Genomic DNA, 17,340 nt, shown 5'->3' with positions numbered 1-17,340 from the left:
GGATATGTGTACTGCGTGGGTTGTGATCTTCTATTATTATGGCGGGTGAGACAGCTTGAGCTGTTCGGGTGTGTGTGAACTGAATAAACATGAGAAATGACAAGCTGCATTTAAGCTACGTTTCTCATTTCTCATATCTCAGAATATGCAGATGAGCTCCAACAGCCTACTACATCTCTCATCCAAGTGGCCATATATGCAGTAATGCACTCATATTATTGGTATATTATCATACAGTCATCATATAATCGTATACGGGGTGTAACCACACACAAAATTTAAATGCAACGTGATACATGATGAAGGTGTCTTGAAACATTTTCAATACAGAAATAAATAAGCATTTCCTGAATATGTGTCTTATAATTATTTAAAAAAAAAAAAAAAATTATAAAAAGTACAATAACAGACTTAATAATGACAGTGTTTGCGTGATCCATTTAAAGTCTTAACAGCATATTATGAAACAAAAGCAGTGCATTAGAATGAAGCATGACTAAGCTGTCACTGGCAGGAATCAGGGTGTCTGAAGCATGGGGATTTTCTACATACTGCTGTTAGCTAGTTAAACTGTTAGAGTTATGCAGCTCTCTTTAGCCCTAGTTGTGTTTTTAAATCTTGTGTTCTCCACTACCGAATATCTATCCATCTTCTGTACCGCTTATCCTACAGAGGGTTGCAGGGAGCCTGGAGCCCATCCCAGGGGACTCGGGTCACAAGGCGGGGGACACCCTGGACGGGCTGCCTAGCAATCGCAGGGTACAATCGCAGGGGATAGGGGACTGAATACCCGGAGGAAACCCCAAGGCACGGGTAGAACATGCAAACACAGTGCATACAGGGCGGTGGCGGGAATCAAACCCCCAACCCTGCAAGTGCGATGCAAGCCACTGTACTCCCCCACTATTAAATATAACCTTCCCTATCGCTGCAGCGATTTTTTTTTTTTTTACCTGGGTTGAATCAGTGAGTTAATGGAGTAGAGAGTTTGCTGTGTGAACGTGTGTTTTCGTATAGTGATAGAAAAATTACGGTCATGTCGGACACCTTTGTGACGTAAGCACCAGCGTATCGTACAAATATTTGTCACATCCAGCACACTGTAACATTTTGATCCACTGGCTGTTGTAACTTAACAGGAAACCAAAGTGCTCCTATACACCAGAACGTAAGGTTTTGGAGGAATTTTCCAGTTCCTGCTTGCTGTATGCTAGCATATTAGCTCATTTAAAAAAAAAAAAAAAAAAAAAAAAAAAAAAAAAAAAAAAGGATGCATTTTTTAAAACCTCATAGCCTGTCCTGAATCGTGAAAAAATTTAAGCTACTTTTTTTAGACTTGAGTGTGTGGGCTTGACTAAGTTTAAATGTTTATTACACCTCATATAATATAAGTGGTATTTTATGATTAGCCTACTTTATTATGCAGTCTGTTGAATGTATTGTTTGACACACAGGCATATCAAATCGAGAGCCTTGTCTCATTACTTTCATAATTTATACATAAGCAAATGAAACTGAAGGATAAACCATGAACCTTTAAATTAATTTCAGATCAAGCAAAACATTTGCTGCACTAATCTTCAAGCTTTCAAATGGAACATGTCAAAGACATGATGTACGTGATGCTTAATTTGCATTTCACCCCCTCCCCTTTTTTTGTTGTTGCCATTTTTGACATATTAGTGTGAGAAAGCATACAGATATCTTTAATATTATGTGTCCTGGATGGGCTCACTCCCTGAAAAAAGTGGCAGAGCAGCAGACAACCAGCTGGGAGGGATGGGAGCTGAAGCTTGATCATAATGCCATCAGTGCTCCACAGGGTGGGAAACATGACATTTTTCACTAATTACTATTATTCTTTGGCACAGCAAATGCTTGCCCCACACCTACATTCATGACCAAAAAAAAGAGATTTTATTTTTTAATTTTTTAAATGACAGTGCTGTGGAAGAGTGCTTTAAACCTAGCCCAACTCCAGTCCAGTGGGAATGGTCAGAGTCCAGTATAGTTTAGTGTTGTTCAGCAGAAAAATCTCAAAATCTGAACCTCCAAAACAGAACATTTGGCAACCCTGAAATAAAACGGTCACACTTTTTGAACGATTGGTCAGTACTAAACATTCTTAAGGAGTCATGTTCACACTGGTGGGCATGATGAGGTGGCATACCGTGCTGAGGGCAGGAGGTTGAGGATGCTGTTGAGGACGTAGTGCAGGTCAGCATGGCCCTGCTCCACCAGCAGCACCAAGGCATCACAGCAAGCCGAGCGCACAACCAAACTCTCACTGCTGCACTGCTCCCACAGAGCCACCAGAGCCGGGCTCTGCCATGACAAACACAACCACACATAACATTTGCCTTAAATGTCAAGACAACAGCTCTAATGATTACTGCTTCAATTTATACTGCCAGTCATTTTAATATCATACTTATTGTTCTATCACTTTTAAATAATTGTCCATCCATCCATTTTCCATACTGCTCACCCGACACAGGGTCAAGGGAGCCTTGAGCCTATCCATGGGAACTCAGGGAACAGGGTGAGGGACACCCTGGACAGGATGCCAAACCACACATTCACACACTACAGACAATTTGGCAATGCTAATCAGCCTACAGTGCATGCCTTTGGACTGGGGGTGGAAACCGAGGTACCCAGAGGAAACCTCCAAAGCACAGGGAGAACATGCAAACTCTACGCACACAGGGCGGAGGCGGGATACGAAACCCCCAACCCCGAAAGTGCGAGGCAAACTTGGTAATCACTAAGCTAAAAGAGCTTAAAAACATAATATTTAAAACAACAAAAGTTTACAACAACATGTTCTTTCATAATTACAAAAATGAACTGAACAGTAAAATTGACAGTTAAAATAACCCAAAACAGGTTTAAAATACTGCAAATATTTGAATATTTAAATATCTGGATGCGCCAGGAAAAATGCCAAGATCCAAAGAGTTCTATACGGCTTTCAGATAAAAGGTTGTGGATGCCTGTGAGTCTGGCAAGGGATTTTAAAAGATCTCCAAATTATTTGAAATACATCATTCCACTGTAAGGAAAATAATCTACAAGTGATGCGAATTTCAAACGACTGCCAGTTTGTCCAGGACTGGCCGTCCCAGCAAATTCAGCATAAGAGCAGACCGTCTGATACAAAAAGAAGTTTCCACAAACCCCAAAATTTCATCACAGGATCTGCTAGTAAGTCTTGCTACTGTTGGTGTTAATGTGTACGCTTCTACAATCAGAAAGAGATTGCACAAATTTGACCTGTATGGGAGGCGTGCCAGGAAAAAGCCTTTGCAAGACTACAGTTTGCCAGTGAGCATATAGACAAAGACCAGGCCTTTGGGCATAATGTGCTCTGAACAGATGAATCAAAGATAGAGTTGTTTGGCCACAGTAACAGCAGATATGTTTGGCGGTGACCAAAGACAGCTTTTCAGAGAAGCACCTCATACCAACTGTGAAACACGGTGGTGGAAATGTTATGGTTTGGGGTCGCTTCACTGCCTTAGGGCCTGGACAGCTTGCATTCATTGATTCAACTATGAATTCTACATCATATCAAAGGGTGCTTGAAGATAATGTGAGGCCATCTGTCATCTCACCTTTCAACAGGATAATGACCCAAAGCACACTAGCAAATCCACCAAGGAATGGCTCAAAAAAGATTTTTTATTTTTTTTTGAGGTGTATGGAATGGCCTGTGGAATGCAACTGAAAGATTATTGCATGGAAGAGGGGTCAAAAATTCCAGAAAGCCGATATCAGAGACTGGTGGATAATTATGCAAAACGCCTTCAAGAAGTTATTTCTGCTAAAGGGGGCAATACTAGCTTCTGAGGCCAAGGGTGTACTTACTTTATCCACAGATGAATATCACATCTATTGATATTTCTGTTGAATAAATTATCGAAAAAGCTAATTTTCCTTGTGGTTTTGTACCAGTATATCAAATTTATTAATAGGCACTGTTTCAAAGATGATCAAATGTTTGCTTTTCCAAATATGGCAAAAAAAATTCAACCATTTCCTACTTATTTTTGTGAACTTATTTTTTCCCCACACATGACTATCATAACCATACCATAAGTTTTTGTTCACCACTAACATCAGCTAACTTAGCTATCTGGCTAATTAACTGCTAGTAAACTAGTATGTATTTATTATAGGTATACATGAGTGTGATTTCTGTATCTGACTCACAATTTACAATCGTATTGTTCTCTGTGATTTATTTAGCAGAAGTCACAAGACTTTCAAAATTGTCCTAAATAATCAAAACTGTTGATCGTTGACATCAGCTAACATTAGCAAGTTAGCGAGCAATCGACCCACACAGGTTCACTTATCCAATCTCCTCTAACTTCTAATCACCAAAACCGTTACAATGACTGGAAATTTCCGCAGACCAGCCTGGACACTCGATGATTTAATCATTAAAAAACATTTTATAAAGTCAAGAAAACCTGAAAGTGTATCATTATTGTTGTTAGTGTAGAATTCACCTGTGTATTGGACTCAGAGATCTTGTCCTTTTGGCCCTTCTCCTTCAGTACAGCAGTAACCAGACTCCTTACAGCCTACACACACACACACACACACAAAAATCTCCTCACTCTGTACAATAAAAATTCACTTAGTATTAATAATTGTTAATAAATAAATAAAAATTAAAGTGATATATGATGTTGAAAGAACAAGAAAGTGTATTTTGACCAACAGTTAAATTCCCAAAACATGCTTTAATATTCTATCTGCTGTTTCAATGTTACTGTTCATAAACGATGACATATGTAGTGGTTCATAATGTGATTACTTTGCGAGAACAGAACACCTCAAAGTGTTTATTCCTCTTATTCCACAGCAATTTCTAGATTTAATAATCACACTTTTTAAAAAATTCAATGAATTAAATGTTGCAGAAAAGTTGAGAAAAGTTCAACTTTATGCAAATTTGGAGCGACTTGTTGCAGCGACTACCAGTGGGAGAGTTCCACCATTTGGGCAGCGAGTCAGAATTGTTTAGTGGACCCAGACAGTCCAGCACTTGCTCTTTCCCTGCACACAGATGTCCACAATGGCAAAGAGCACACACTGCTTCTCCTTCATGTTGTAGAATATGATGCATATATACACTGGTAAATTTTATATACAAACGCTCTCCCTCCAGTATGTTTCATTTTAGAGGCAACAAAGCTGATTTGTTCTCAAAAGTGGAATGCTAATTGTGCCCACTGATAAATGTTACTATGGCAACCAGTAGTAGGAACGTCTACTGGCAACTTCACAGTACAGCAACTGGTCACTGGCATTGATAAAAATCACTGTATGTGTGATTGTACCTTAAGTCGGTTTAACTCTTAAGAGTTATGCGATTAAAGAATAAAAACCAGATACAATGACACTGATTGAGAACTTTTTCAGTGTTTATAAACGAGTTCCTAGCACCTTTTTTTTTTTTTACCTGGGACTGAATGAAGGAGCTGGGAAACTCAAATCTCTTCTTTAAAGTTTCACTCGTCATCTCGAATCATTGTAGCCGGTCCGCACTGTCGAGAAGAGAATGTCCAAGTGTATGAACACATTTCCATTTGTTTATATAGAAGACCCTTTCACATCAGTTGACATTTATACAAGTGCTGCAGAATGAATTCTGCACCAACAAACCTGAAACAACTGCCAAGTGTCTTGTGTGTGTAAGCGGAGGGAAAAACACGAGTGTTAAACAAACTTCAGAAGATAAACTCCAAACATCCCATATACATTAGACTATAAAAATGTAATCCGAAAGGAAAACTCACACCATTCATTGTGATTGTCGCAGCCCTGTGCATCACGAATTTCATAACGAATGTGAACAAGTGCATTTCAGTCAAATCCTGTTCTAATGTGAAAGCTGAACATTAGCTGTAAATGTACACGGCGATTGAATGGATTGGAGATACTGCAAAATAAAAGGTAGTTACGTGCATGGTAAAAGAGAACACACCCAGATAAACATGAGTAAACAAGTCTGTTGTAAGATTAGTCAGGACACTGTTGGGTTTCTGTGTGTAGAGTATCATGATTGTGTTTAGCTGCTGGTGAGCAGGGCGATGGGAAAGGGGAAGAGTTTGACACTAGTGCATTTTCGCTTTAAAACACATAACTTGTGCTACGGTTACACCTGTCGTCTACACTACTCCGGCGTTTCCGGCCCTCGAAAACGGAAACTTTTGGAAACGCCGAAGACCCCGTTTTAGTCTGAAAACAGACCAAAACGAAGACCTTTGAAAATGCAGGCATGGCTCCGCCCACATTCGCTCCCTGATTGGGTCTTCTGGATCATTGCGTATCCTTCCCTGATTCATCAAGCCCTTACCATATGACCATTATGCTACCTTGATCGTATACACAACAACACAGAGACTGAACCACAAGCTTTGCTGGCTTTGTTGTCATTCCTAGCAGCCATTGTGCAGTTACATTCTGTATTTTATAAAACTGCAGCTGCCTACATGCGCAAGAGGCGAGCTATGAAAGTTGCTAGTTGTTGAACTAAAGTTGAAAGTTGTTAGAAATCGGTAACAAATCTCATATCGAGTGGCATAAACCGTACATAGAACACCGGTTTGCTGTGCCTGCCAGTGACTAGCAACCATCATCATGTTTACACTTGTATGCGCATGCTCAGTGTGTGTGAATGGTCATGGAGATCGTTTCCGAAACACAGCAGAAACACCAGTGTGGACGAGGATCGTTTTCATTTAAAAAACGCACTGTGTAAACAGGGCCTCAGGAGGAGTGAGCTGAGGATGTTTTTCTATAAATATTCAGGTGGTCTAGGGAGAGCTCAATGAGCCTTCAGGTGGTTTTGAATTCCATGAATTTGTAAATAAGGTACGTGTTTTATACTAAGTGGTTATTCAGACTAAAGTTAAAAAAGTCTTTTTCCAACAGTTGAGCAAATCACTAACAGTTACAAGTGCAGATCAACAGAAGTCGCTACTGTTAAAGGAAATGTAACACTGTTGTATGGACAGATTGCTACAGTGAAGCCGTCAAAAGCACAAAATATCAGAAAGCATGCAAATAAATCCCTCGTTTCATTTGTGTGATTGTCGAAAGCACAAAAATTTTCAGATGAGCAAATCCTTCACAAAACGTGAGCCGACTGTATCCCTTGCTTTTTCGTTTTTGTGCATGTTAAAAGCACTTGAAATGTGATTCGCTGATATTCCGCACAACCATATGACAGTATGAGTAAAGCTTTTAGCGACTGATTTCAGCAACCAACAATTTAATTAGGAAATAACATCCGGCCTCTACACATAATCATTTGGCTTGGGTTTAGTATTGGCTAGTATTTTGGGTCCAATTTTGAAGTGACCCTGGGTTTCCTTTGGCAGCCCTTCTACTGACAAAATACGATCACAAGTGGACACTGAAGACACGTGAAAATATGTGGCACTTGTGCTCAGATCACCTGAGATGCTTATTTATATACAAACACAACTGTGGAACCTAATGACTAATGGTGATCAGTCTAGGGATGCACCGAATGTTCTGCAACCGAAATTATTCGACCGAGTAAGTGAAAAGGCCGAATAAATTTGACCGAACAATGACGTGTTTGATGACGCGACAAAATAGCCTAGCACCCAGAGTGAGATGTGCGAATGTCACGACCTCGATGAGCTACCTACATGCACAAGCTACGTGCTCTTCGGATGTTTACTGTGGACAGTAAACGTGCGTGGACGTGCGTTTGTTTTGTTTCTGTTCCAGAGTATTCGGTCACATCGTGAGACGTAAGGGAGTAGAGTACGGAAGCAGGTAAAGACGTATTTATTTAAGGGCAGGCAGACAAATCCAAATCGTAATCCAAAAAACTTAGTCAAGACAGGCAAAGGGACCGGCGAACGGCAAACAGGCATAAGCAGAGGAAAACTAGGAATCAAAGTCACGGCCACAGAAAACACGGTCAAAACACAAAACAAGAAACATGATCTAGTACTATGGACTGGGAGCGGAAACCAGCGGGGACTAAATGAACTAATCTATAGTTTAAACTAACTAAATCTATCAAAGAACATAACATTAACAACATATCTAACTATACTATATCTACTATAATACTCTGAGGTGTACAGGGACGCGAGCGGTATACATCCCCAATAAAATCCACCGTATATAACCGAATATAACCATTTTTTCCCCACTCTTGTCAATGCACTTTTTAATGCATTTTTTTTGTTGTAGGCTACATTCCTTCAGCAGTCAGTTATAGGCCTAACATCGGCTATTCAAGGGGGGCTCAAAGATGACCACATAAAATTATTTTTATTTTACTCATTTATTTATTTAAAGTTATATTGTGCCTTGTTGGTAGCCTATGCCTGATGGAATGAAAAAAAAATGTTGAGTATTAAAAAATATAATTTGAAATTGTAGTTTTTGTAATTGATTTTTTTTCTTTGAAAAGCTAGACAAAATAGTAAAAAACACATTTTGACTACTTAATTTATGCAATGAAAAAAATGGCAAAATAAATGGAAAAAAGGCGAAAAAAAATGTGTTTTTCGGCCAAGTTTTTCATTATATTCAGTTTCAGCTTCGGCCAAGAATTTTCATTTCGGTGCATCCCTAGTGATCACCTCACCATTAACCACTTCAAATAAATTAAGATAAATTAAGAGAGAGACAAAAGACGTGGAGGAGATGAGGGTTTATTGCTGCTACAACATAAGCGATAAGAGAAACTTGTTTCAGTCCCTGGAGGATAGTGCGATCGCAGAAATTAATGCAAAATCAAGCGAAACCAGTAATGTTCGGAGGAGCTTGCAATTTTTCAAAAACACTGCAGATTTTCAGCAGATTTGTGCCAAGATACATCATGATACGTCATCACAATGCACATTCAGCCAAAGCCCTCTTCGACTCATGTGCATCGAACATGAGTACAGCTAAAAGGTCTCATTTACCAACAATCACTGCAAAAGACACAAAAAAAACACTGAAAAAAACCTCCACAAATTACATCACAAATTTTTTTAAAAGGCACAGCAAAATCAAGCAGTTTTGGCTGCAACAATCAAAAAAAATCCTGTATGGACTGTTATGTGAATGTTCCTTAACATGAAAAGTAACTATAGACAGTTAAAAGTCCGATAATAAATTATAAACTTAATCATGGACTACATTTACTTGGACAGCAGTAATCTAATTACTGACCTTATTCTGAATAAGACAGTATTCTGATTATGGTGTTTACATGAGTTGCTTTTAGAATACTCCTTTACTTGTTCAGGTTTTACATGTGATAGAACAGAGATCGATTAATGGCACACGTCATTACGTCCCCACGCCACACTGTCCGACGTTCCCTCCAGAATTTCACGCATCAACATACAGTTCGTCTTCATTATAGTACCATATACGGTTTTGTGTGTTTTTATTTTAATTTTATGAAAGCTTAGAGTGCAGTTAATTATTTGTCATGCTGTACGTGCTAATAGCCGACTTGAAGCCGTGGGCTGCATCTGAAACCATGTACTTACCTTCTGTATAGTAGCTAAAACGCGTGTATTTCACCCACTATATAGTAGGTAAGTCCGCAGTTTCGGACGCAGCCAAGCTCTCTTGTTTGCCATTAAAAGGTTGAGCACTGCCGTGTGTGTGTGTGTGTGTTCTGTCGCAAAATGCGGTGAAAACTCCCACACGACGTTAATAGTGTGATTAAGGTGTGTACATGTCTGTAATAGACGTCAATAAAGTGACTAAAACAGGAATACTCCACGTCTTAATCGATTTGTGTTTACTTCGAGTATGACTTTAGCCGGATTAAGATAATCAGAAATCGCTGTTTACGTGGTAGTTCCTTAATCAGAGTATTGTCTTAATTGGGTTAATATTGGATTATTGTTGTCCATGTAAACGGTTCCACCTTTGGTGGTTTCCACCACCATGCTTCACTGTAGGGATGCTATTGGCCAGGTGATGACTGGTGCCTGGTTTCCTCCAGGCATAACGCTTGTCATTCAGGCCAAATAGTTCATCTTCGGTCTGAGAGTCCTTCAGGTGCCTTTTGGCAAACTCCAGGCAGGCTGTCATGTGCCTTTTAGTGAGGAGTGGATTCCGTCTGGCCACTGTACCATTCAATTGGAGCCACTGGAGTTCTGCAGAGATGGTTGTTCTTCTGGAAGGTTCTCCTCTCTCCACAGAGACACGCTGGAGCTCTGTCAGAGTGACCCTCGGGTTTTTGGTCACCTCCCTGACTAAGGTCCTTCTCCCCTGATCGCTCAGTTTGGCCGGTTCTAGGTAGAGTCCTGCTGGTTCCAGACTTCTTCCATTTACGGATGATGGAGGGCACTGTGCTCATTGGGACCATCAATGCTGCAGAAATGTTTCTGTACCCTTCCCCAGATCTGTGCCTCGATACAATCCTGTCTCGGAGGTCTACAGACAATTCCTTCGACTTCATGGCTTGGTTTGTGCTCTGACATGCATTGTTAACTGTGGGACCTTATATAGACAGCTGTGTGCCTTTCCAAATCATGTCCAATCAACTGAATGTACCACAGGTGGACTCCAATCAAGTTGTAGAAACATCTCAAGGATGATCAGTGGAAACAGGATGCACCTGAGCTCAATTTTGAGTGTCATGGCAAAGGCTGTGAATACTTATGTACATGTGCTTTTTTATTTTTAATAAATTTGCAAAGATTTCAAACAAACTTCTTTCACGTTGTCATTACGGGGTATTGTTTGTAGAATTTTGAGGAAAAAAATGAATTTAATCAATTTAGGAATAAGGCTGTAACATAAAATGTGGGAAAAGTGAAGCGCTGTGAATACTTTCCGGATGCACTGTATACACCATTCTGCAGCTAGAAAGGGTTCAATTTGAGCTGGCAAAACATGTCAGAGCTGCTGTTATAGAAATTTAACGAACACTTTCGGAATAATCAGGCTTGAGAATTCACCAGTGCTGTGGTATAATCCCAGTTAGGGGATGTAGTAACTGTAACAGGTCAATTATCTTAGAGATGGTGATTGATTCAGTAAATATAGTGACAGTATGTGATCATGTTCATCTCAATCAGACATTTCTACTTACAAGAAGCACTCGCTGGTCAAAAGTGCCACGGCTTTAGAGACAACAAACACTTCAGATACTTTTACAGTCCAGCAAAGCTCAAGGAATATCAATACCTAGGCTGTTGTGTAGTTTTGGTTTAGCTTTAACAACACTAAAACAATGCGTACATGTCTAGGAAAACCACCCTAAAGCTTGCAGTTAAAACAGCTGACAGGTGCACACAGTAAGGGCATGTCTTATCAGCAGAACAACCTGAGTCACTAGTCTCGGGTGGACAAAGCAACGGTTGCTGACTGCTGATGCTTCACGTTCTGTCAGAGTCACGAGGTTTAAAACAGTTGTCTGATTGACACAGGCTTCTGGAAGCAGCAGATTAAGACAGATATTCAAACACAGAGCACATGGGAGTGACGACGGAGGCCGTGCATTCTTTGCCTCACCCTTTAACAAGTGATAAGTGACACACCAGCACAGTGGCTCTGCGCTCCACAAGCTGCATCGTCTCTAATGTGACAGCATTTCAGACAGCAACCAGGGAAATACGCGTGCCTTTTATCGCAGGAGAACAGGTAGGTGTTCAGCACAACCTTGTAGGAATGTGAATGTGTGATGGGAATATGACAAATCTCAAACAGTCTGTGGGTCAGCTTTCATAAAATTTTTTATTTTTTTTTTAAACAGTGCAGCATAAAGATGGCATAAAGTAGAATGAATATGAATGCTTCCCTTAGGATATTAAGATAATATTCAATGATATTGATATATTTTTTAGGAAACATTTACATTTACAGCTGATCTGTGTATCTCACATTTACGCAAATATCCAGACAACAGAGGTCCGTATGGTGGGTTTATAAAGCTGGTCAAGGGAGAACATCAGGCCAGAAAAAAATGATAGCAAATGTTCAGGTGTCAGTTAAGCAGTGTCTGCAGTTTTCCACAAATTTGGTTAATTTCTTTATATATTGTTTAAATCAGCAGGGTTAAGTTCTTTCTTTTCTTTTTTTTTATTAATTACTGCATATTAAAACATGCTGCTACTTTTCCCTGCACTGTATATTAGTGTATGAATGGATTACACTCTATGTTAGTGAATTCGTCTAATCATTCTCAAAACTATAGTTTATTTATACCAATATAAAGTACGTCAGACTGCAAGTTTGATCAAAAACTTCTACGTTAGTCTAAAATGGTTCAATACACTTGTCATTAGGTTGAATGTTGAACACAATGTATAGTGTGTAGAGAGGGATTGTTTTGTTGCAGATCTGGCAACCCTGTAAATAACAAACACACTGTACAGTACAGCAGATTGCAATGACTCTGCTAAAGTGTCATCTCTTTAGTAGAATGTGTGAATGAGTGTGAAATTAGCCACCACAGCAAAAGATGTAGGGAAGCAGGTCTTAGAAAACAAAGCAGTCCTCAGCACAGCACATAAGAGGAAAATATTCCAGAACTTTCCAGCCTGCTGTTACTTTTCCCTGTACAATGTGGAGTGCTTGCTCGGCATTGCCTGTGTGCACACTATAATACTACATTGTCTGTGCTGCAGATACCGACTGAACACGCACGTGGAGCTGTTTTCTACAGGGTTAAGAGGAATCAGACCCAGCCTATGTAGCTTCTCTGTATCTTCAGTGAGAGGGAAAACGCTTAATCATATTGTGTTAAGGTGTGCTTAATAGCAACCATCTAACACAAGAAGATATAGTCGCGTCTCCGAAGTTCATCTGTTTAATCTGATGTTCTCTACGAGTTACATGGATTACTTTTAACAGATTTGATTGGTTGGCAAAGGATGTCAGTGCTAAATTTACTAGCTCTGGAGCACTCGCTTTGCACAATTTTTTGCAGACTGCTGCACTAAGAGTGAAGCACTTGCTGTAAAAAGAGACGTAGATGCCTCACATATGAGTGAATACTAAATTAGTGAAAGTTGAATCAACTTACCGGAACTGTCTGCTTCTAGCCTTCGGAGTTCTCCAACTCAGAGCAACGCGTCATAGCCACATGGTTGTACGGTGAGCGAGAAGGATCAAACGTACAGCCAAAAAGCGATTGAAAAACGTTTGCAGATAACGTAAAAACAATAAAAGAAAATTAAAATAATGTAAAGAAGCACCATGCAAATAAATAAGCAAAATAATAATATTTTGTGAAAATGAGTCCGTTTATCTCTAAGCAAAAAAAAGTTGCACTTTAGATGCACTTAGATGTTGTGCAAATATGCAACAAAGTGTAAAGGTGCCAAATGTATTATGTGGTAGTAGTCCTACTACTCCAGTTACTACTCCTACTATTACTCCTACTACTCCTACTATTACTCCTACTACTCCAATTATTACTCCTACTACTCCTAATACTCAAATTACTACTCCTAATACTCCAATTACTACTCCTACTATTACTCCTACTACTCCTACTACTATTACTCCTATTACTCCAATTATTACTCCTACTACTCCAATTACTACTCCTACTACTCCAATTACTACTCCTACTACTCCAATTACTCCTACTACTCCTAATACTCAAATTACTACTCCTACTACTCCAATTATTACTCCTACCACTCCAATTATTACTCCTACCACTCCAATTATTACTCCTACTACTCCAATTATTACCCCTACTACTCCTAATACTCCAATTACTACTCCTACTATTCCTACTACTCCTACTACTCCAATTACTACTCTTACTACTCCTACTGCTGCTCCTCCTCCTCATCCTTCTACTACTCCTACTACTCTTACTCCTACTACTCCTATTATTTCTCTTTCTACTCCTACTACTACTCCTCCTACTACAACTACAACAACTACTACTACTGCTACTACTCCTACCACTCCTCCTACTGCTGCTCCTAATCCTATTACTACTCGTGCTTCTACTACTCCTATTACTACTGCTACTACTATTACTCCTACTACTCCAAGTGCTCCTACTACTGTTACTACTCCTATGCCTACTACATCTACTTCTACCACTCCTACTACTAATACTACTACTACTACACCCATTTATTCTCCTACTACTCCTACTACAACTACTACTACTCCTACTAACAGTATTATTATTATTATTATTATTAGTAGTAGTAGTAGTATTAATAATAATGACAATAATAACAATAATAATAATGGAAATATATATTAAATGAATATAATAATAATAATAATAATAATTATTATTATTATTTTTATTTTTATTATGATTATTAGACTAATTGTTATTGTACACATTTAATCAATGCACTGATATTTGGTTAGATATTATTTTTAAAGGGGTCTGTGGAATTAGTTTTACAGTTAAAGGCATTCCTGGCTGCAAAGCCACTGATTCAAACCAACACAACTTAGGTATGATTTATTATGCATGCATAAATTTACATAGACGTAACAGACCTCATAGAGAATTGAGTCAATGTCAGGGTGGCAAGGTTTATTTAAATGGAAGCTGTACCATCCATGTAACCACACCCCTTTCTGTCTATGGCTTACAGTTAGCATCAATGAATAGTTTTTATACAGCATAAATGGATGTTGCTTTATCTAGTGTAGTAAATTAATAAGGAATATAATATTTATATGATACGTTTGTCATAGATTTTGTGTGTGTGTGGTAAAAGGTGCTTGGCGGTGTGCAAAGAAATCACTTTAAATTAAATAAACCTATTTGTTGGTTGACATGTATGATATAAAACAATCAGGTGTGGGAGCTCTGGTGCATATAGGGCAGTGATTCATAATACATTATCCCACTTAATTTTATGTCAAATTGGTGAGATAAATCAAGGTTTCCATCTCTCTAAAGCAGAATCAGAACCAGTTTAACAAATGAATAGTGTGTCCAACCTCATCATGTATTTGTGTGCACTTGGTTTGCTAGCAAGAAATCACTAACATCATTTAAAACATGCTCCAGTCGATTTCTCTGTGATGGTTTCTCTGACCTAGCTGATGCTTGCACTTCTTACTGACTTTAGTGAGCTGCTGATTTTGCAGCAATTTTTTTCATTCATGGGCTGAATTGAAAAAGAAAAAAGGAAAACATCTGGTGCATACATCTGGCATACATCAGTGAATATGAGAGCTGATTTACTAAATGTAACACTAACATGAATGATGAAAGTTAGGGTATTAATGCAAAAATACACTGATAGGCCATGTTTACATGTGCTTTTTTCCAGTAAAGTGTTTTGGTAGTTACAGAAAAAAATCTGACAGTATTTTCTAGTTTTAATCCAAATTAAAAGTGAAAGTTCAGTGCTAATCAGCTTGACTGCTGAAATGGCTATGTGATGAAATGTACAGTGCCTCTGAAATTTTGAATACATGGAGCCGACAACTATTTAAAAAAGAAGACATAGCGAATGTGATAGCTGATACCCCATACAGTAATTGCACAGAAAGAAACCTGTTCATTGTCGTGTAGCTCAGCTGTGTGGATTGTTATACCATCTGGTCTCAGCAGGGTTTAAAGCAGTGACTGACAGACCAATATTCTTGAAAGCTTGAAATTAGCAAATGATGTCCAACTAGGTGCTTACATGCAATCACATCCATCCAAAGTGACTTACGGGCAAAAGCAAAAATAATGTGAAATATGAAATTCCCAGTGATCTGTAAACTATGTGCACCACCTTTCATTTGCTTATTCCAAACTGGTAGTCTGTCCAAAACATTGCTAATGAAATAAGCTTTGCTTTCCAAATTCTGCTTAGAGTGGACATTGCACATCACTGGTTAACTGCCAGTCACATGGTTAGCCATATGGCTTATCAACATCTGAAGAGGAAGTAACACCAATGTCAGCATTCACCTTAACAGAGGAGGGTATTTTCCAAATTTAACTTTCATTAATCATTTCCATACTGGATTCAAGCCTTCTGTTAAGTAGGTAAGTTAATAACAATAATGTAATGTTTTTAGAAAGTTCAATAGTTCACTGTGAGAACCTTACACTCCAGACATATGTTGTCAACAATAACTTCCCCAAAACAACACTTATATTCTATTTATTACTCTATTTGATGAGTGTTATCATTTTGTAACCATGTACAAAGAAACAAACAAACAAAAAAGTGGAGAATATACAGTGCGCTCATGTCTTAAATAATGAAAAGTGAGCTTAGGACACCTTGAGTAGTGAGTATTCATTTAGGATTTATTTATGAACATAATCCAACTATTGAAATATTAGTATGGGGCATGGCCTGCTTAGTGGTTAACACGTTTGCCTCACAACTCCAGGTTTGGGGGTTCGATTCATGTCTCCGCCCTGTGTGTGTGGAGTTTGATTTGGGGGTTTCTTCCAGGTACCCCAGTTTCCTCCCCCAGTCCAAAGACATGAATTGTAGGCCGATTGGCATTTCCAAATTGTCTGTACTGTGTGTGTGAATGTGTGCGTGATTGTACCCTGTGATGGGCTGGCACCCCATCCAGTGTGTCCCCTGCCTTGTGCCCAGAGTTCCGTGGGATAGGCTCCAGGCTCCTCATGACCCTGTGCAGGATAAGCAGTATGGAAAATGGATGGATGAAATATTAGTATTAGTATTTAATTGTGTACAAGAATAGTTAGGATGATCTGGTGGCACAATGTGTAGGATTGCCACTACACAGCTTTGTGGGTCCAGGCTCAATCCTTAGTCTGTGTGGAGTATCTGTGTGTTCTCCTTGTGTCCATGTGGGTTCCCTCCAGTCTCCTACCACATCCCAAAAAAAGGCATTAGGTGGAATACTGACTCTAAATTGTGTGTGTGTGTGTGTGTGTGTGTGTGTGTGTGTGTGTGTGTGTGTGTGTGTGTGTGTGTGTGTGTGTGTGTGTGTCTCCCCGCCCGCATGGTGCCCTGCAATGGGCTGGTGCTCATTTCAGGGTATTCCTGGGACAGACAGGTTTGCTGCAACCCTGAAGAAAAAGATAGTTCACTGAAGCCGAATGAATGAGGAATGAAAAATCATATTCTAGACAACTTTTTATTCCTACACCTTTCAAAAACTAGCATTACATTAGGTTCAGGTTCAACTTTTAAAAATATATATAAAAAAAATATTCCAGTGACCATAGAAATAGGTTAATAAATATAATATTGGTTTGTGATTTCCACCACTGTCACAAAATAAAAGATCAGGGATGCTCTTTGCTTCATGGACCCTGCTTTGAGAACCACTGATTTAAGGAGTAGGACAGCATTTGATTCAAAGGACAGTTTCAATATGTCTTCTTAAGTTCCTGATGAAGCA

The 17,340-nt window shown here is 39.0% G+C and overlaps 2 protein-coding genes across 3 annotated transcripts in view; one reads left to right on the top strand and one right to left on the bottom strand.

The window, feature by feature from the left end:
* The window catches only part of focad (focadhesin), a 66,691-nt gene extending 53,544 nt beyond the window's left edge, over positions 1-13,147 (bottom strand). For both annotated transcript variants that reach the window (XM_017472195.3, XM_017472196.3), the window contains exons 1-4: positions 13,046-13,147; positions 5,477-5,561; positions 4,518-4,592; positions 2,171-2,325 (exon numbers count right to left, since the gene is read on the bottom strand). In XM_017472195.3, the coding sequence (XP_017327684.1) occupies positions 2,171-2,325; positions 4,518-4,592; positions 5,477-5,536 (290 nt within the window). In that variant the 5' untranslated portion in view covers positions 5,537-5,561; positions 13,046-13,147. The remainder of the gene's footprint in view (positions 1-2,170; positions 2,326-4,517; positions 4,593-5,476; positions 5,562-13,045) is intronic.
* The window catches only part of mllt3 (MLLT3 super elongation complex subunit), a 63,370-nt gene continuing 57,579 nt past the window's right edge, over positions 11,550-17,340 (top strand). Inside the window, exon 1 of the mRNA XM_053681276.1 lies at positions 11,550-11,661. The gene's annotated coding sequence lies outside the window, so the exon portion shown is untranslated. The remainder of the gene's footprint in view (positions 11,662-17,340) is intronic.

Source organism: Ictalurus punctatus, chromosome 7 (assembly GCF_001660625.3).
Source record: "Ictalurus punctatus breed USDA103 chromosome 7, Coco_2.0, whole genome shotgun sequence".
NCBI lineage: Eukaryota > Metazoa > Chordata > Actinopteri > Siluriformes > Ictaluridae > Ictalurus > Ictalurus punctatus.
This window is presented reverse-complemented; position numbering and strand designations above follow the sequence as displayed.